Consider the following 19,564-nt stretch of genomic DNA (forward strand, 5'->3'; position numbering starts at 1 on the left):
CTTGATAGTTTATTTTTGGTGGTGGCTGAGCCTGTTGAATTGTGTGCCAAGAGGACTCTCGCTTGAGAGTTCTACTTTTACGGATTTAAAAATAACCTCGGAGCCGTGTTCCTTTCTCGCCGTGTCTTCACCGGGGGCCGGGCAGTGGGCTGGGCGTGGGTGGGCGTGAATGCAGGTCCCCCCCTGGCCATCTCCCCCGAGACGGGCCGTGGGGGTGCTGTCCCTGCGAGGCGGGGAGGCTGGACCGCGTGGGCGGGCCACCCGGGTCCTGGTGGGCAGGTGCGGCAGGAAACGCCCAGCCACGGGAGCTGTGGTCCTGTGTTCGGGGAGCCATGTCTGGAGCTCATTGTGCTTCGTCCCTTTGAAAGCACTGGTTTGTCTGGTGCCCTGGTGGGGGCCCCAAAGGCTCCTATTGGAGTGGGGTCTGGCTTGTGTGGCCCCCTGGGCTGCACCAAGGGGGCATTTTGGCTGCAGAAACCACACTTTAGGAAGTCAGGACGGCACCTGGACATCTGAGGGTCCCTCTGGGCTCACCCCACCTCCGCCTCCTCCCTGTTACCTTCTCTCTGCTCTCATGGGAGGTGAGGGGTGGGGGCGGGCCCTGTGCCCCTGGGAGCTGGTCCTGGTTCCCCTTCGGAGCCTTGTACCTGGAAGCTAGCTTTGCTCACCTGTCCTGCTGAGTGGGGGCGCAGTGAGGAAATTACAGCGCCGACCTCTCTCCCGGGCATGCACTGCGATCTTAGAAGGTTCGGGGCTTCTGAGTCGTGTCCTGGGGGGGCTCCTGGCTCCCCTGGCCTCCATAAGACGTCCTTCCCGTCCCCCAGCCAGCCCTGGCCATCTGCCAGGTCAGCAGACGGCACCAGGCCTTGGAGAGGAGAGAAGCATCAGGCTGGGAGCCGTGCCACATGACCTGGGCAAGCCCCGTGATGGCTGGTGCTGCGGCCTTCCCACCTGCCTGGCCGTGGCTCCTAATCCAGGGGATCTGCCCCCACCTGTGACTGAGTCGCCAGTGGGTGTGAAGGTCCCTGTCCTGGCCCACCTGCGTGGCTGCAGAGGTGCCGAGACTCTCACGAGAGCCGCCCGAGGGCGGGCCTCCAATGGGACACGCTTGTGCAAGTCCCGGCTCGTGGCAGGCTGACTTGGGATGCCCTCTGCGTGGGTGCGTCTTGCTGGGAGAGTTTGGCCAAGTCCGTGGAAGCACCATCAGAGGGGTGTTCGGCAAATCCTGTTTCTGGGTGACGGGGACACACCCAGAGGTGGGAGGAGGGGGCCGGCAGGGGCCCCCGCACCCCCAGAGGCCAGGACCTGCCAGAGGAGGGCTCTTTGCTTTTCGGCCTCTTTGGTCCTCTCTAAGGCCTGGTGCTGTCTGCTGTCCTGGCAGATGGCCAGGGCTGGCTGGGGGACAGGAAGGACATCTGCTGGAGACCAGGGAAGCCAGGATCCCGCCTGGAACTTGACTCAGAAGCCCCGAACTTTCTAAGATCGCCGGATTCCTAGGAGTGGGAAGACCCTCTCTGGGCCAGGTGGAAAAAGAGGGATCGTCCTTTCCTCCCAGGCCCTGCTCGGCCTCCTTGGCTGAAGAGAGTTGTGTCTGTGTGGCGTCTGGTGGGCAGAATCCCAATGCCCACATCCTCATCACCAGACTCTGTGACTCTGTCACCTTTTGTGACAGAAGGGACGTTGCAGACGTGATTGAGTGAAGGGTCTGGATCCAGGTGTATCCGGGTGGACCCAGGAGCATCACGAGGGTCCTCGTGACAGGGAGGCGGGGGGTCAGAGAAAGAGGAGACGTGATGATGGAGTCAGAGTCGGGGTGGTGTCCCTGATGGCGGGAGGTCACCAGCCAAGGAATGTGGGCGCCTCTGGAAGCCAGAAGAGGCCGGGACGTGGGTTCTCCCCCGGAGCCTCCAGAGAGGCCAGCCGTGGCCCCACCTCACCTCGAGCCCCTCAGTCCCCATCTCAGACAGCGCAGAGCTGTAAGGACACGGCGGAGACGCCTTTCAGCAGCAGTAGGAGGTCAGCGTGGGGCTCTTTGAGGGGCTCCTCCCGCTGGCCCTGTGCGTGGGACCGAACCTCCACCCCTACCTGCAGGAGACCCTCTCGGCCCCTTGACTGATGGAGCTGGAGCGTGTGGGGAGCCCACTGCTGCAGCCGGGGGTGTCCAGGGCCTGTGGCCAGAAGGCCAGGCTGCCTCGGAACAGGCCACAGGCTGGGCCTGGGGTTGGAGGGTGTCCCAGGGCCCCAAGGAGAGACCCGGGGACAGAGGCCAGCAGCCGTGGGCCCTGGCAGCCCCCGAGGACACAGGCCTGTTGGGAGGCCGGGCGAGGGGAGACCGCCTCCTCAGTGACCAGCCCAGCACTTCCCACCGGGCGAGGAGCGGCCGCCCATTTCTTCTCCGTCTGAGAGCAGGAGGAGGAAATTTGCAGGGATTTGCATCGCCTTTGTCCTGTGCAAGGAGCCGGCTGTCTGGGCTCTGCACTGTAGTTGATCTAAATGTGTTTCGGGAGGGAGCAGGCCCGCTGTGTCCACCGTCGTGGGGTCTACTCATCGTTCCAGGCTTAGCTGTCACGCGGCCTGGAGGGAGGCCTGTGCTCAGAGGATGGACTTGAGGGAGAGGAGTGATCAGGATGCCGATGGGCTTATTCATGGAGTTGTCTTCATGCCCCCAGGAGAGGAGGCTCCCGGAGAAGGTGGGAAGGCTTCTCCTGGCTTTGCTGTCAACGGGGATGAGCAGGTTGGCGGGGCTGTGTCCAAAGGCCCTTGTCTGCAGAGCCGCTGTCTCTGCACTGGCTTGGGGGTGGGAGGTGGCTTTGAGGAGAGAGGTGGGCAGGGCCGAGGGGGCTCTGTCAGGAGCCCAGGGTGAGAGGTCACGGCCTCCAGGACTGGGGACGTGCGCGTGTCTGCGCACTTAGAGCCACACGCAGGGCATCCCTGGGGCTCAGAACGGGGGCTGAGTGTCCACACATGCTCACGTCGGCCCGGGTGGCCTGGCTGACGGTCCCGCGTGCTGGGCCCTGGCTGCTCTTGACCTCTCACAGCTGAGGGGCAGCGGAAGGGAGTTCAGGCGCGTTGAGGAAAACAGGTTTCCTGCTGAAGGCGCCGTGGGCAGAGGAGGTGTCTGGAGCTTGACGACCGAGGTCCGTGGAGGCGACTGGGGTGCGTGTGGGTACTGGGGGCCAGAGGAGCAGATGGGAAAGCATCCCACACCCCAGCCATGGCCCCCAGGAGCAAGGCTGCGATGGTGTGGAGCCCCCACCCCTGATTCCCCCCGTGGAGCTCCCTCGCTTGCCCTTGAAAGGTGGTTGGCAGGGCTGTGGGAGCCCCCCCAACATCCAGCCAAGCCCGAGGCTGCTCCCCCTGGGGGCACACTCTCGCTCCTGCAAGGGGTTGGCGGCCAGGAGCTGGGGCGGGGGGCAGGTCTCTGCAGGGGTTCCCGGGAAGCTTCTCCCACCCCTCCTCCGGCGAGCCTGCACCGAGTACCTGTTGGGAGCCAGGCCCTCGCACCTCGGGCGGGGAGCGGGGTGCCTCAGAGCTGGGCCCCATGGGAGGCTGCGCGGAGCTTGTAGGCGCTCAGGAGGGCAGAGTGTCTCCACGTGACGCTAAGCCGTGGCTCTCCCACTGCCAGTGGGGGCCAGTCCTCCCAGAAGAGGCCTGCCTGCGTCTGGACAGGAGACCCACCTCCTGTGGGTCCAGGGTCCCACAGGGAGTTGTTTCTAGGGGACCTGGGGTTCAAACTGGATTTAGAAAAGGCAGAGGAACCAGAGATCAAATTGCCAACATTCGTTGGATCATAGAAAAACCAAGAGAGTTCCAGAAAAACATCTACTTCACTGACTACGCCAAAGCCTTTGACTGTGTGGATCACAACAAACTGTGGAAAATTCTTAGAGATGGGAATACCAGACCACCTGACCTGCCTCCTGAGATCAAGAAGCAACAGTTAGAACTGGACATGGAACAACGGACTGGTTCCAAATTGGGAAAGGAGTACGTCAAGACTGTATATTGTCACCCTGCTTATTTAAATTCTATGCAGAGTACATCATGAGAAACGCTGGGCTGGAGGGAGCACAAGTTGAAATCAAGATTGCCGGGAGAAATATCAATAACCTCAGATATGCAGATGACACCACCCTTATGGCAGAAAGCGAAGAAGAACTAAAGAGCCTCTTGATGAAGGTGAAAGAGGAGAGTGGAAAAGGCGGCTTAAAACTCAACGTTCATAAAACTAAGATCATGGCATCTGGTCCCATCACTTCCTGGCAAATAGATGGGGAAACAATGGAAACAGTGGCAGACGTTATTTTTATTCCAAAATCACTGCAAATGGTGACTGCCGCCATGAAATTAAAAGACGCTTGCTTCTTGAGACAAAAACTGACAAACCTAGACACTGGATTAAAAAGCAGAGACATTACTTTGCTGACAAAGGTTTGTCTAGTCAAAGCTATGGTTTTTCTAGTAGTCATGTATGGATGTGAGAGTTGGACCATAAAGAAAGCTGAGCACCGAAGAATTGATGCTTTTGAACTGTGGTGTTGGAGAAGACTCTTGAGAGTCCCTTGGACTGCAAAGAGATCCAGCCAATCCATCCTAAATGAAATCAGTTCTGAGTGTTCATTGGAAGGTCTGATGCTGAAGCTGAAACTCCAATACTTTGGCCACCTGATGCGAAGAACTGACTCATTGGAAAAGACCCTGATGCTGGGAAAGATTGAAGGCAGGAGGAGAAGGGGACGACAGAGGATGAGATGGTTGGATGGCATCACCGACTGGATGGACACGAGTTTGAGTAAACTCCAGGAGTTGGTGATGGACAGGGAGGCCTGGCGTGCTGCAGTCCGTGGGGTCGCAAAGAATTGGACACGACTGAGTGACTGGACTGAACTGAAGCCAGTTCATATGTGCCTGGGCACCAGCGAATGCCCACTCCAGGCAGGGTGTGGATGCTGGGTCACGGCAGTGTCCCCACTTTGACAGAGCTTCCGGGTGTGTAACACGTGCACAGCGAGTGTTGGCTGATGGAGTCGTGTGTGAGGAAGTGGCCTCTTGGCACAACCAGGCTTGGTGTGGGGCGGAGTGGGGGTCCCCGTGGAGGCTGGGGCTCCTGGGTGGATCATGTGTCAGGACTTTGGACTCTCAGTCATCTGAGTCCCCCCACCACCTCCCAGCGGGTGCCCTGTGAGCACGTCCATCAAGGGTGGAACTCTGAGCACCGTCAAGTCCTCATGGCTGGGGTGCCCAGGGTCCCCAGTAGGAGGCGAGGGTGGCTGAGGCCTGAGGGGTAGGGGGCCCACGCCTGGTGTGCAGGAAGCAGGTGGTCTCCCCCTGGGTGGCGGCCTGCCACTCACTCTTGGCACTGTCCGTGAGTTCCCACCACGGCCCCCCACACCGTGGTCTCCTCTCTGCCCGGTTCTCAACAGCCTGGTACGTACATCCATGAGGCCACAGTCCTTGGCGAAGCTTGGTGTTTGGCTCGAGGGCCACCCTGCTTCACGGCAGGCCTGAAGGGGCCTCTGGGGGAAACCATGGGCAGCGGGAGTGGACGGGACAGCTCCCTGTGCAGTGGGTGTGGAGTCCTCCTGGCCCGTCGTCTGGAGGGTCTTCTCCCAGAGGTCTTGGTGGGAGGGGCCCGCAGGGCACTGAAGACTGCTGAGCCCCATATGCCCAGAGCAGGGCGGTCCCAGCAGGAGAGGCAGGGAGGCCCCGAGGACTCTATAAATATTTACCCAGCAAATGGGTCCCAGCTCTCAGCAAAGCTGAACATTTTTCCCTGGCTAGTGGCAAAATCTAGCGAGTCACGAGCTCCTCCCGTGAGAGATAGGCCGGTGCCTTGCCTTCCTGCGCCACTGTGGGTGCCCCCAGAGGGGCAGGGTCTCACCGACTGGATGAAGGTCTGGACCAGGACCTTCAGTCTGGACCAGGGCGGGGGCCACCAAGTTTCCCTTGCAGCCGATCAGCCTGGTGGTTGGGGTGGCCTGTGACCCACTGTCGGGACGCAGCCGCTGCTCGCCACGCATGGGGCTGACTTCAGGGCAGCGGCGGCGCTGAGAGGACCGTCAGCCGGGCCCTGGAGCCCAGCGCTGCCCGTTAACCAGCCTTGCTGCCCCCAGCAGGCCGGTGGCCCTGACCCTGGGCTGACATGTCGTTGGCTCAGCCGCCTGCCCACTTCCCGGCCCAGGCTGTGCTGTCCTTCCGTCATGGTTGTCGGAGTTCACGTTGCTCTGTCTGGGGGGGCCGCTCCCCGTGTTTTCTTCACAGCTGTTGAAAAGGCCTCTGTGGACACGGCCGGTGGGGGCTGGGGGCCGGGCGCCCAGGTTCCCCTGCTGCCTGGCTGGCGGCCAGAGTTCTTGGGGCCTGGAGGCGGCGGCACCTGCACGGTCAGGAGGCCCTGTCGCTCCCCCTGCTGCCCCTGCAGGGCACTCGGGAGTCAGGTCCTCACCTGTGTGGGCCCACACCCGGGGAAGGCCGCGCCCGGGAAAGCTGCACCTGGCGAGGGCCTTCAGCACACTGTCCTGGCCCAGAGCCCCAGTTCATTCCTTGTCATGGACTGAGTGCTGGCACCCCCAGCATTTATACATGGAAGCCCTCAGCCCCAGGTGGAGGGGGGAGGTAGGCCCTTGGGAGGTGGCTCGGGTTAGCTGAGATCACAAGGGTGGGGCCCCAGGATGGAATTAGTGCCCTTATAAGCAGAGGAAGAGGCGCCAGAGCTTGCTCTGTGCCCTGTCGAGAGGGCAGCTATCTGCAAGCCAGAAGGGAAGTCCTCCCCAGGAATTGAATCTGCCAGCCCCAGACCCTGATGTTCAGCCTCCATGGCTGTGAGAAGCAAATGTCCGTTGTCTCGGCCGCCCACTCTGTGGTATTTGGTTATAGCCGCCCGAGCACACGAGGACGCGCCCGCCCCACCCCGCAGTCTCTAGAAAGGGAGGTCTCATCTGCTAGAACTCTAGCCCGTGTTCCCTGGGGATATGGCGGGGTGGAGGGCAAGGCAGCGGCAGGGACTGCTGTGGGGCCCGCCGCCCGCCGCCTCTGGGTCTGGAGTCATCCCACGGTGTCCAGTTTGTGTAGGTGCAGAGCGACGTCCACCTAGGCCGTGTGCACCCACATGCGTGTGAGCGCCCTGTCGCGGCCATAGCGGATTTTGACAAACGGGGCTTCAGAGAGCGTATTGATTCTCTTACAGTTCAGAGGCCAGAAGTCCAGAGTGAGCATCACGGCCAAAGTCAGGGCGTGGGCAGGGCAGTGCTCCCGTGGAGGCCTGGGGGACCCTGTGTCCCAGGCGGTGCTCCCGCGGAGTCCCCAGGGGTCCCTGTGTCCCTGGCGGTGCTCCTGCAGAGGCCCAGGGCGTCTCTGTGTCCCGGGCGGTGCTCCCACGGAGTCCCCAGGGGACCCTGTGTCCCGGGCGGTGCTCCCGCGGAGGCCCGGGGGTCCCTGTGTCCCGGGCGGTGCTCCCGCGGAGGCCCGGGGGTCCCTGTGTCCCGGGTGGTGCTCCCGCGGAGGCCTGGGGGGACCCTGTGTCCTCACATCTTCAGCTGCTCGCACTGCCCCTGCCCCGGGGCCCCCTCCCTCCTCTCAGGCAGCAGGCGTCAGCTTCCTGGCTCCTTCCTCTGACCCCTGACCCCCTGCCTCCTCCCGAGCTCACTCCGTCCTGAGGACATTGATGACCACGTCATCGGGATGTGCTCGCTCGCCCTGAGGCCCTGCTGCCTCGGCCTCCCTGATGCCCTGCCCCGCCAGGATCCGTGACCTTCTGTGCGTCCGTCCACGTCCTGACTCAGGGGCACCTTCTTGGTGCGGGCTTTCATGAGCACTGGCTCGCTCTCTCGCCGTATCTCTCATCTGCCCGCTGTAGGTTCTCACGGGGACTCTGTGCCCCTCGAAGGGGCTTTGCTCTGTGGCCAAGGCCTCACAGAACAGTTCTCACTGCACGTGTGCCAGTGGGGTGACCAGGCGCCACCAGCATCCTTCCTCGGGGGGTCCTGCCCCCCTGGAGAGGGTTTGGTGAAGGGCCTTTCTGCGCATCTGTCTTGAATTGGTTTATTTAGTTAAGTAAAGAGACCCTCAGCTCGCATCAACCGAGACCTTGCCTGGACCGTGTAAGAACAGCTCTGGTTGATACACTCCTGCAGCTGTGGGTGCGCCCCCCGGGATGGAGCGGGGCAACTGCCGCTGCCCGTGTCTCAGCGCTCCCTTGGCACCTCTGCATGGGGGTGGGACAGGCCACGTAACGCTCACCTGGCTCCTCTCCCTCACAGAGGAGGAGCTCCGGAAGCTGCGAGAGGAAACAAACGCGGAGATGCTGCGGCAGGAGCTGGACCGCGAGCGGCAGCGGAGGATGGAGCTAGAGCAGAAGGTCCAGGAAGTGCTGAAGGCCAGGTGAGGAGGCGGTGGGGGCCGTGAGGACCACCCCAGGGCGGGAGGTGGGCAGGGCTGGGTGTCTGTGTTGAGGGGGTGGGCGGAGCCAGGTAACCTTGGCCCTCGGTGGTCAGGGTCCCTGAGCCAAGATCCTGCTCAGATGCTGGTGGCCAGCCCAGAGTGCTCTGCGGCATCTGCTGTCCCCGTCTCCCCCCTCCGCGTGGGGTCTCAGCCCCCCCGGGAGGCCTGCAGGCCCCCCACCCAGCCTCTGTCCTCACGGAGCACTCAGGGCGAGTCACCCTCCTTACCCTGGGGCTGTGTGTACCGTTGCCCCGGGCAGGGGTCCTTAGTGAGGCCTGTGCTGAGTGGGGATGCCCCTCTGAGGCCTTCCCAGCCCCCACACACCCAGGGCATCACGAGGGCCCGGCCCCGATGAACTGGGTTGTGTCCTGCCTGTGTCCGTGATGCGCCATGGTCTTGGGAAGGTGGTGCCCTCCAGTACCCTGGGGCCTTTGTTTGGAAAGGGGTACAGGTGCTCCTTTTCCACACTGGGGGGACGAGGAGGAGTCAGAGGTGAGCCCTAGGGGGCCCCGGAGGAGCTGGGCTGAGAGCGGCTCACAGAGCCCCCCGGGTGTCCGTGTGTCCCCCATCTCGGCTGGCCGTCGCCCCCGGGACCCTGGGACTCTGCGACCCTGCCTTGGTGCTTTCCCATGCTCCCCTCCCCCCGCTGCCCCTGTTGCCCCCTTGGACACCTCCCTGCCCCGCACTCTCGGCATCACTGCCTGTGACAGACACCCCACGCCTGCCGTGACCTCAGGGCCAGCCTGCCGTGGACCATCACCTCCTCCCACAGGGTCCCTCCATCGCGGGGCGGCCAGCTGTCCTGCCCCAGCTTCTGGAGGGGTGCCATGGGCTCCCACACGTCTGCCCCCGCGTGCTTGGCCCCTGCCTGTTGGTTTCAGTGGGTGACTGTGTTGGCGACTTTGCCCACCCAGTAGCTGTGCGGGGTCAGTATCATCGGACGGAGACCAGGCAGCCCCGCGGCCACTCAGACCCCGGGCCCGCCTGCGGCTTGGCGCCGGATGTCCCTGCGCCCGCAGGTCCCCAGCTGAACGCCTGGGCCCGGCCTTCCCCGGGAACCTGCTGTGCATGCTTCCTGGGTGTGCCACCGCGTCTGGGACCCCTGGCCGGTTCGGGGACTGTCTGGTCCAAAGCTTGGACCCCTGCCCGGGAGCAGAGGGAGCCGGGCTGGGAAAGTCCCCTGTGTGCCCGGCCCCTCCGTTCCCAGTAAACCCCCATCTGTCAGGAGCCCTGGGCACGGAAGGTCCTCTGGGCAGCCTCGCCACTGGGAGGGGTAGGCGTGGAGGGCTCCCCCCCTTCCTTGACCGCGGCTCCGTTCGCTGGGCCCGCCTCTTGTCTGCTGGCTCCCTGTCCGTCGCTTCACGAGGCTGCATCCGTGGCCCCTGTGCGCCCTGCCCTCTGGTCCAGCTCTTCCACTGTGCGTCCCGCTCTGGCACAGCGTGGCTGTAACGGCTTGCGGTTACGGGTTACGGACCTGCAGATCGGGTCGGTTCCCGGAGATCTTGGACTGGGGTTGTTCCCGAGTCCAAGCTTGTCCTGCTTCCCACATGAGAGGCCAGTAATTGAGAGACAGGCTGTGGGGGCAGAAATAATGACTCTACCCTGAAAGCCAACAGACTGAGAAGGCGGTGGGCATGTGTCCCCAAGGACCCACCTCGCCTGAGTTAGAGTTAAGGCCCCTTTTATACTAAAAGGGGCGGGACCTAAGGCAGACACTTCCTGGTTCCTGGCGGCTTCTGCAGGGGATGTGTGAATTTCTGCCACCTGCAGTCATTCACAGGGGGGCCTGATGAGATGGTTCCTGTGAGTGAAACAAAGGTGTTTTAGCCTAATGCTCATTCCCTGGGAGACACAGTTCCCAGAGATGGGCCATTATGTGTAATTAAAGCTTATAGGCAACATCCTTTTAGTGATTCACTGGTGATCAAACACACAAGGCTCTTCCCTACTGTAAGATCCGGCTGTGCAGGGGGCTCCCTGGTGGTCCACGCTAAGACTCCGTGCTCCCAGTGCAGGGGGCCCAGGTTCGATCCCTGGTAAGGGAACTAGATCCCACATGCTGCAATTAAGAGTTTGCATGTCACAGCTAAGACCGGGCACAGCCAAATAAATAAAATGAGTATTAAAAACAGATCAGTCGCGTGAACAGAGCAGAATGTCGAGGGTGTGCACCTGCTGAGGGTCTCCAGGCCCCACTGTCTGCCTGGGGGAGTCCCCTTGCCCCCCAGTCCCACCGAGGTCTGCCTGGGGTGCCCCTTTCCCCACGTCCTGGGGTCTCTGCTGGGCTGGGAACCAGAGCAGCAGAGTGGTTTGTCAGAAGCCCAGTGCAGGGCGAGGAGGGCAGGGGGGCTGCCTGAGGGACAGGGCACTGCCTGAGGGGTGGGGACCTGGCCGTCAGGGCCTGTGGCTGAAAGTCAGGTCCATGGTCGGGAGCCGGCAGGTGGGCGGGAGCCCCGAGGAGGCACCAAGGCTGGGGACTGCTGCGGTCAGGTGCAGCAAGACAGACTGCAAGGGCAGGAGCCCGTCACGGACCAAGCTGGGACCTGGGCACAGCCTGCTGGGCAGGGGTCACCCAGCCTGTGGCCTTGCGTGGTGCTTGTACTCTGTGTGTGTTGATGAAAAAAAGTACCTTTCATTGGGCCCAATGAAAGTACCATTCCTGGGTACTTCCCAAGTACCATTCCTGGGCCCAATGAAAAGTACCTTTTCATTGGGCCCAGGAATCAGTATGAAAGTGAAAGTCACTCAGTCGTGTCCGACTCTTTGCGACCCCATTGACTATATAGTCCATGGAATTCTCCAGGCCAGAATACTGGAGTGGGTAGCTGTTCCCTTCTCCAGGGGATCTTCCCAACCCAGGGATAGAACCCAGGTCTCCCACACTGCGGGCAGATTCTTTACCAGCTGAGCCACCAGGGAAGCCTAAGAATACAGGAGTGGGTAGCCTATCCCTTCTCCAGGGGATCTTCCCGACCCAGGAACTGAACCTGTGTCTCCTGCATCGCAGGCAGATTCTTTACCAACTAGCTATCAGGGAGGCCCCAGTACTTGGTAAAAGAATTGTTCATTCCGAGCTTAACGATAAATAAACAGATGAGTCAAAGTTAATAGGAAAGAAGGAGTTCTGCATTTGCAGGCTGGGTGCCCGTCAGATATGCAGCTCTGTGCTTGCCCTGCTTCCCTCAGCCCGTGTCTGTGAGTGGGGCAGTCAGGACCCCAGAAGGAGCCGGGTGGGCGGGACTGGGCACTGGCATGTTGGGCGTGGCTTTGCTGAGCCCGAACTCAGGCCGAGTCTTGAAGTAACCGAGATCTTGCTTCTTCCTCCCCCCTCCACCCCCTTTAAGAGCCGACGAGGCGCCAGCCCAGCAGCCCCCGAAAGGACAGGCCCAGGTCAACAACGGAGCAGGTAGGCCTTGGGGGGGAGGGCAGGCCTGGTGGGGGGGCCAGGGGACGTGGCTCTGTGCCCAGGCGCACCGGCTCACTCCCAGGACCCCCTCTGTCGGGGTGCCCCTGATTACTCACTGGGGAGTCTTTGTAGCAGGCGCAAGTCGTTCCATCAGAACTGGACTTGATTTTCGCGCAAACACAAGGTGGCCTCTCTGCCTGCCCTTCCCCCGGGGGGTCGTGTGGCCACACTGACCGCGTGGCACTGGCCCGGCCCCCTTCCCGGAGGCTGGCCGTCCTGACCAGGGGTGCTGGGCGGTGGGGGGGCGGTGGGCAGTGTGCTCCAGCCCCCCCACCCCATGTCAGGACACAGAACCTTCCGGCGCCGTTTCCTCCCACCAGGGGCTTGCGTTCCTCGTCTCCATCCACGCTTGGCCCTTTCTGAAGCTGTCATTAAGACGATGGTGTGGGGGGGAACCGGGCTTCCGTCTGGCTCTGGAGGGGCCTGATCCGCGGCAGTCCCTGGCCCTCGCAGGCTGACCGTGGACGGGAAGCTGCCTGCCTGGACCTGGCTCTCTGAGCCACCCCGGAAGGACCCCCAGTTGAGCCCTGTGCGGGGTAAAGATGGGGAGACCGCAGTCTGAGAGGGGGCCTCTCAGGTGACTTCCGGGTGGGGGCTGAGCTCGGGGACCAGAGTGGGTCCCGGCCCCTCCCCCTGTCCCGTGCAGGGCCCCGGTGCCTGCCTTTCGGAAAGGGAGCTGCCCCTTCCCCAGGGCCCCGGTGCTGGATGTGCAGCCAGGCTGGCCAGGTGTCCAGTAGGTCACAGTCTCCTTGAGTCCTCATGGTTCATGATCGGAGGCCCAGGTTCCAGGCCAGGAGCACAGGAGACCCCCTCCCTACAAGACCCCCACCATGCATGGCGTTTGATGGGCCTCCGCACACGTGGGCAAGGGGAGAGTCTTTCCACCCCGCCCCCTCCCAGGGTCTCCACAGCCCCCTGCCCCACCTCAGCCCACCCTTAAGCCAAGGTCCATTCTGATGGCCGTGGTCTGGTGGCTCCTGCACTGTCCTCGGGTCGGTCCCCGATGTCGGTCCCTTCGAGCCAACAGCACATGGCCACCTGAGTGCAGCACGTCCCCTCTGACTGTGGGCCGATGGCGCCCCCTGCGGGCGACTCCACGCCCCGCCCCCTGAAGGGACAGACTCATCCCCAGGATCTGGTCTGGTTTTCTTGTCTGTTGGGTGGCTTTCTGAAGGCAGAGACCACTTTGCTCACTGGGCGCCCCCCACGCCAGAGCACCGCCCCCAATACCCGCCCGCACTGGCTGGTCCTCCGGCTTGGGGTGTCCGGGGGCGAGTGCCCACCTGACCCCTTCTCAGACAAACCAGTGTGCCCAGTATAGGCTTGGGGAGGTCAGCAAGCCCCCTCAGTGGGCTGAGCACCTGCCTGGATGGCGCCTGCCCTGGGGACAGCCTCCAACAAGCTGGGGGTCGGCGTGGGGAACACAGGGGACCCCCGGTGTCCGCATGGCTGGCTGGTGTCCACCGTGAGCTGAAGCGGTTCGGGCTGTCTTCAGGATGCAGAGCCCCTCCTGGTTCTGGCGTGGACGTGCCCCCAGCAGCCCCACCAGGAGCACCCCGCCACCGAGCCCCCTGCCCCAGTTCCCTGTGAGCCCCTCCCTGAGACCTGCCACCCGTCCTGCAGAGCGGCGGAGCCAGGGGCTATGCCCCCGGGTCCAGAAGTGGTTCTATGAGAAGTTCGGGGAGTACGTGGAGGACTTCCGGTTTCAGCCTGAGGAGAGCACCGTGGAGACAGAGGAGCCCCTCAGTGCCCGGAGGTGGGGCCCTGGTGGAGGTCGGGGCGGTGGGGCAGCTGGACCACCCAGGAGCTCCGGGGGCCCAGCCCACGGCTATGCTACAGGGAAGGTCCTCCCTGGGGCCGGCAGGCAAAGCTGGGGTGGCCGACAGCTTTGTCCCCCCCAGACTCCATGTGAGGACGGTGGGCCCTGGGGACCGCAAGAGCGCCTGCAGGCCAGGCCCGGCTCAGGCTGGGGTGGGGGGCCCTGGGGCAGGAGACGGGGCCTGACCCCCCCCCCAAGTGCCCCCCAGGGGCCTAGCCTGAGGCTCCTGCATCCCAGGGTTTCCCCCAGCGCCCGCGGAGTGCCATGGGGCCGGGGCCTGGGTGCTGGCGCTCACCCCTCCCCTCCCCTCCCCCTCAGGTTGACCGAGAACATGAGGAGGCTCAGTAAGTACCCAGCGTGGACTTAGTAAGTATCCGCTTGTCTCTGCTGCGTGCACTGTTGGGGCTGCGCTGCTTGTGGGGTGGGGTTGCCCCAGCACTGAGCTGGACTTCCTTCCACAAGGACAGTTTTCAAGACTTGCCCGCCCTCTTCCTCAGGCCATGGGAGGTATGTCCCAGGCCCACACCGTCTGTCTGTCTGCCCCAGCCCAGGGCCAGAAGCAGGGTATCCCTCCAGGCCTGGGACCCCCAGTGAAACGTGGTGCTTCCCCCAGATGCTTGTCAGGGCCCGCGGTGTGGGAGCAAAACCCCTCCCACACATGGCCGGGGCAGAGGACAGGGACACTGTGGAGTGGACCGGGGTCAGATGCACTGGGGCTGTGATGGCTGCGGTTTGCCCGGCTCCTTTTGGTTCCCCATCCCCCCATCCCCCCATCCCCCCATCCCCTGCCTCCAGCTGGTGCAGCAGCCGGACCACCAGGTGTGTCTGAGGGCTGGGTGAGCGCTGGCCTGACCGTGTGGTCTGATTTGTCCCCAGAGCGCGGTGCCAAGCCCGTCACCAGCTTTGTGAAGAACCTCTCTGCCTTATCCGACTGGTACTCCATCTACACGTCCGCCATTGCCTTCACCGTGAGTGCTCCCCATGAGGTGGGGGAGTGTGCTCCCCGTGGGGTGGAGGAGTGTGCTCCCTGATGGGTGGGGACTGTGCTCCCCACAGGGTGGGATGTATACTCTCTGAGGGGTGGGGGTATGTATGCTCTCCAAGCGGTGGGGGCTGTGCTCCATGTAGAGTGGGGGGGTTGCTTCCCGTGGGGTGGGGGTGGGGGCTATGCTCCCCAAGGGGTGGGGGGGAGTGCTCCCCGATGGGTGGGGCCTGTGCTCCCCGTGGAGTGGAGGGTGTGCTCCCTGTGGGGTGGGGGTGTGTGCTCCCTGATGGGTGGGGCCTGTGTTCCCCAAGGGGTGGGGGGGTGCTCCCCGGGGGTAAAGGACTGCCCTCCCCTTGGGGTTGGGGGGCATGCACCCTGCCCCAAGGTTTCCCAGGGGACCCATCCTGCTGTGCCGGGCAGCTCTCTGGGGTCATAAGGACTAGAGAGGTGATGTTCGCTGCAGCCCGGGGCTAACCTGTGGAGTCCCTGTGCCCAGAAGCGCCCCCCCCAGCAGTGTTCTGGGGGAGGGTCTCGGGTGAACTCGTGGCTGGCTCTCCCGGTGGGCTGGGGGGGGTCTGGCCGGCCCCTGACCGCCCCGCCCGTGTCTGCCGGTGGGCTGGGGTCCCGCCGCCCTGACCGCCTCGCCCGTGTCTCCCGGTGGGCTGGGGTCCGGCCGCCCTTACCGCCCCGCCCGTGTCTCCCGGTGGGCTGGGGTCCGGCCGCCCTGACCGCCCCGCCCATGTCTCCCGGTGGGCTGGGGTCCGGCCGCCCTGACCGCCCCGCCCGTGTCTCCCGGTGGGCTGGGGTCCCGCCGCCCTGACCGCCCCGCCCGTGTCTCCCGCCCGCGCAGGTGTACATGAATGCCGTGTGGCATGGCTGGGCCATCCCCATGTTTCTGTTTCTCGCGATTCTGAGGTTGTCTCTCAATTACCTCATAGCCAGGTAGGTGGGCTGGTTTGTCTGCTGGGCACGGCTGCTCTGCCTCCCCGCCGCACGTGCGCAGCCGGGCACGTGCCAGGCCGGCTCTGTGTCACATGCTGGCGTTTTGGGAGCTTGTACTAGCTTCCCTGGTGACTCAGATAGTAAAGAATCTACCTCCAACGCGGGAGACTCGGGTTGGATCTCTGGGTCGGGAAGATTCCCTGGAGGAGGGCATGGCACCGCACTCCAGGACTCTTGCCTGGAGAATCCCACGGATGGAGGAGCCTGGCGGGCTGCAGTCCATGGGGTCACAAAGAGTCGGACACGACTGGGTGACTCACACTCACTCACACTCACTCTCTGCAGTCCCTGGACTCCTGGAGGAGGGTTGCTGGCAGAGTAATAACCAAACCTCAGCAGCTCTTTGCTGTGGGCAGCCAGCGGGTGCCAGCTTTGGGGTGACTCTGGCCCCTCCTCTGATTGCACCGCTTTTCGGCAGGAGAGTCCCCCCACCCTCAGCAGTGACATCCCAGTTAGGGGCGTTGACGCAGCCGCAGAGGCTGTGTCCTCAGGGTCCCAGCTGGTGCTGCAGAGGCGCCGCGACTCAGCGACCCTCGAGCCTAGGGCCTGCCTGCTCTCTGAGCGCCCCCTTTCCTCTCGAGGCTGGGGTGGGGGCCGTGTTGGAAGCTGGCCTGCCTGGGTCTGTGTGGCCCTGAGGTCGCCCCACAGAGTGAATGAACCCCAGTTTCACGTCAAGCCTGAGAGGAGGCCCTGCCTCCCACGTTCTTACTCAGCCCTTCGGAACTTCACTTTCACACACCAGTGTTTCTAGGTGCTTCTGTATGCTTGCCTAAGTTGCTTCACTGGAAAATGTTTCTTGGTAAAAAGGCAAACCTTTAATCGCTTATGAAAGGGTTCTCCGTGCCCAGGCTGGCATGGTTCCTGAAGCCCTTGCCGCTGTCGTCCCCCGACTTATTCTGGGAAGCCCCTCACCCCTGGTGCTTGTACACAGGCCCCCTGCCCAGGAGGGCTCCCAGGGGCGGCGTCACGGGGGGCGGCCTGGGTCATCTGCTCTTGAGCCCAGGAGGGGCCTGGTGGGTCTGGGCAGACGGCTGGGTGTTTTGGAGGCTCCTGTCCCCACGGCCAGCGTTTCAGGGGACACCTCTGGCTGGGAGCACAGGGCTGGTGACTAGATGTCACCCCTGGCACCCACCGCCTGCAGACGGTGCTCTGGTAAAGGTGTGTTGTCTCCCATTCGCCAGGGGCTGGAGGATACAGTGGAGCATCGTGCCCGAAGTGTCCGAAGTGGTGGTAAGTCCCAGGAGGGGCTCCGTCACGGGGTCAGGCTGTGCGGGAGGGTGCGGGCCCCCAAGGCCCTCAGGGCTGGCTGCGTGGGCACCGGCAGGTAGCCCTGCCTGGCGGGGAGCCGTCAGGAGACGGCCGGCTGCCCCCACCTGGAGCCCTCCCCGGCTGACACCCCGAGTTGCCCCTCCCTGGCCTGGCCTGGCCTGCCCCACCTCAGCAGGGACGTGACATGGAGGGGAGGCAGCAGGGTAGCGGCTCCTGGGGCTCCCTCGTTGCCCCTGAGGAGCCGCTCCCCCCGCTGCCCCGAAGAGGGAGGTGAACGATGCGTGGGCTGGAGCAGTGGAGGTGCAGAACGGGGTCAGCAGAGCTCCCCGTGGCCCATCGCTTGCTCTTGTAAATAAAGTTTTATTGGGTTTCTGTCACGCCTACTCATTTACGCTGTGACTCTTCTGGGACTGCAGCAGCCATGACAGACGTGAGGCCTGCAGAGGCACACACGCTTGCCACCTGGCGTTTTGCAGACAGTTTGCCCACCTGCTCTGCAGGACACCCTGGCCTGTGGGGCAGAACCCCCGGTCATGGGCAGGGGGAAGCCGCGGTGCCTCCACGGGCCTTGCGGGGTGTTTGAGCAGCCCCTGGGGGTTGAGCACGGACTAGGGCAGGGTGCAGGACACGGCGGTGTCTGCAGCACCCCTTAGACAGGTCAGGTCGGGGGACGCGTCAAGAAGGCGGGCCCGCACCTTTTGGCCCTGGAACCAGGAGGTCCTGGGGAGGTTCTTGCTGAGTGAACTCACGCCGGCTGGATGAGGTCAGGCGTTCCCGCTGGGGCCCCGGCCCCCACGCCTGTGAAGCAGGGCTGGGCCAGGGGCTCTGTGGTCACAGGTGCCCCTCTGAAGGTGGCCTGTTTGGGCAGCAGTCAGGTGGGGGGGCTCCACGGGGGCGTCAGCTGGAATGTCTGCCTGTGCCACCCTCGGGCTGGGCCCCCCAGGGACGCCCGTCCCTCTGTCAGGGCGGCAGAGACCCCAGTCCCCGGGCTGGGAGGCCTCGTCCTGTTTAACGTCGGTAATTTCTCTGAACTGTTAAATTTCAGTGGAAATTCTCTTTCTCCTTTGACTGAAGGAGCCTCCGAAGGAAGACCTGACCGTGTCTGAGAAGTTCCAGCTTGTGCTGGACGTCGCTCAGAAAGCCCAGGTACGTGCTGCCGGACTCGGGGGTGGGGGGCCCTGGAACTCCAGCACAGCCTGGCCGTCAGCCCACTCGGTGGGGAGGGCCCTCCTGGTGTGGTCTGCGGCCGGTGCCCCGGTGGGTGGAGCCCCTCCTGGCCGGTGCCCCGGGCGAGCTCCCGGGAGGGCGCGGAGCCTGGTCCCTCGGTCTTGAGCGGGTGTTCCCCCTTGGTTGGGCCCAGCCCCGTCGCCGGTGCTGGGAGCGGCTGGGCAGGACCACAGGGCTCCCCGGCGCCTCTGGCCGTGGTCTCTGGGTGCCTCTGGGCATCTCCACCTCCGCCGTGAAGCCCTGGGGGTCTCTATCGTGACCACAGCTCCCTCTTCACACAGAACCTCTTTGGCAAGATGGCAGACATCCTGGAAAAGATCAAGAAGTAAGTCGTGAGCCCGGGCCCGCCCCGCGGGGGTCCGCCCGCCCGCTCTGAGCCTGCCCTCTCCCTCCAGCCTGTTCATGTGGGTCCAGCCCGAGACCACCCAGAAGCTGTACGTGGCGCTGTGGGCCGCCTTCCTGGCCTCCTGCTTCTTCCCCTTCCGCCTGGTGGGGCTGGCCCTGGGTAAGGAGCTGCTGGCGCCCGGCCCTCTGACCTGCGCGGGAGCTGGGGTGCTGTGCCCCCAGGATGCGCCTCCCCACCCCCAACCCCCTCCCCCCCCCGCAGCCCTCGGGCGGGCAGCTCATGCCCTCGCCTCCCTGCGCCCCTCCTCCAGTGGCTTTTCATCAGAACCTTTGCGTTCGGGAGACACGGAGTCTATCCAACCTGGAGAGATGAGAGTTTGGTTTCTCGAATCCAGCCCGTCCTCTGCTGGCCAGGCGGGCGGGGCTGGTGGACCCCAGGCCTGTTGGACTTGGGTGTCTGCCATGGCTCTCTGTGAGCGTTCCTGGGCTCCGGGGGAGGGTGGGGGTCGGGGACAGGTCAAAGGGTACAAGGGTGTGAAGAGCCGGCATTGGGGCGGGGCTGTGGACAGGGCGGCCTCAGGTCCTGTGTCGGTGTGGGGACTTGGCTGGAGGGGGCGCGATTCTGACCTTTGTTTTGGGCGCGTCAAGGACGTCCCTGGGCTGGGGTGGAGGCTGGGCAGTGAGTCTGGGGTGTGCTCAGGTCCAGGCGGGTTTGCAGAGCATCGCTGTCAGGATCTGTGAGGTGGGCCAGGGTGGGGCAGGGGTCAGTTTTGCCCTGAGTGGCCAGGTGGGCTGTTCAGTGCCTCCAGGGAGGTGGGAGGGGTGGTGGGGTGGGGGGCATTAGCATTTAATTCTGGGTGGGGAGGTGTTGCAGCCTGCGGGGAGCTGCAGGACCGGCCCCTGCCCGCCTTTCAAACTGCCTGGTTGTAGGTTGAGTTGCCAAGAGAACAAGGCTGGGCTTGGGGTCCAGGGTGGCGGGGAGATGGTGGGGGGAGCCGGGTGGTGGCCTGGCGGG

At 63.9% G+C, this 19,564-nt stretch overlaps 1 protein-coding gene across 5 annotated transcripts in view; it reads left to right on the forward strand.

The window, feature by feature from the left end:
* GRAMD4 (GRAM domain containing 4) overlaps positions 1-19,564 on the forward strand; it is a 67,912-nt gene that overhangs the window by 42,530 nt on the left and 5,818 nt on the right. For 3 of the 5 annotated variants that reach the window (XM_081595004.1, XM_081595002.1, XM_081595000.1), the window contains exons 4-13: positions 8,256-8,376; positions 11,781-11,842; positions 13,526-13,658; positions 14,040-14,065; positions 14,598-14,689; positions 15,557-15,648; positions 16,890-16,938; positions 18,052-18,123; positions 18,486-18,529; positions 18,600-18,709. In XM_081595004.1, the coding sequence (XP_081451130.1) occupies positions 8,256-8,376; positions 11,781-11,842; positions 13,526-13,658; positions 14,040-14,065; positions 14,598-14,689; positions 15,557-15,648; positions 16,890-16,938; positions 18,052-18,123; positions 18,486-18,529; positions 18,600-18,709 (801 nt within the window). Of the gene's footprint in view, positions 1-8,255; positions 8,377-11,780; positions 11,843-13,525; positions 13,685-14,039; positions 14,066-14,597; positions 14,690-15,556; positions 15,649-16,889; positions 16,939-18,051; positions 18,124-18,485; positions 18,530-18,599; positions 18,710-19,564 lie in introns of all 5 variants that reach the window. The other 2 variants (XM_081595001.1, XM_081595005.1) reach the window with 2 other exon arrangements.

Source organism: Giraffa tippelskirchi, chromosome 4 (assembly GCF_054371585.1).
Source record: "Giraffa tippelskirchi isolate mGirTip1 chromosome 4, T2T-mGirTip1v1.2.pri, whole genome shotgun sequence".
NCBI classification, from domain to species: Eukaryota; Metazoa; Chordata; class Mammalia; order Artiodactyla; family Giraffidae; genus Giraffa; species Giraffa tippelskirchi.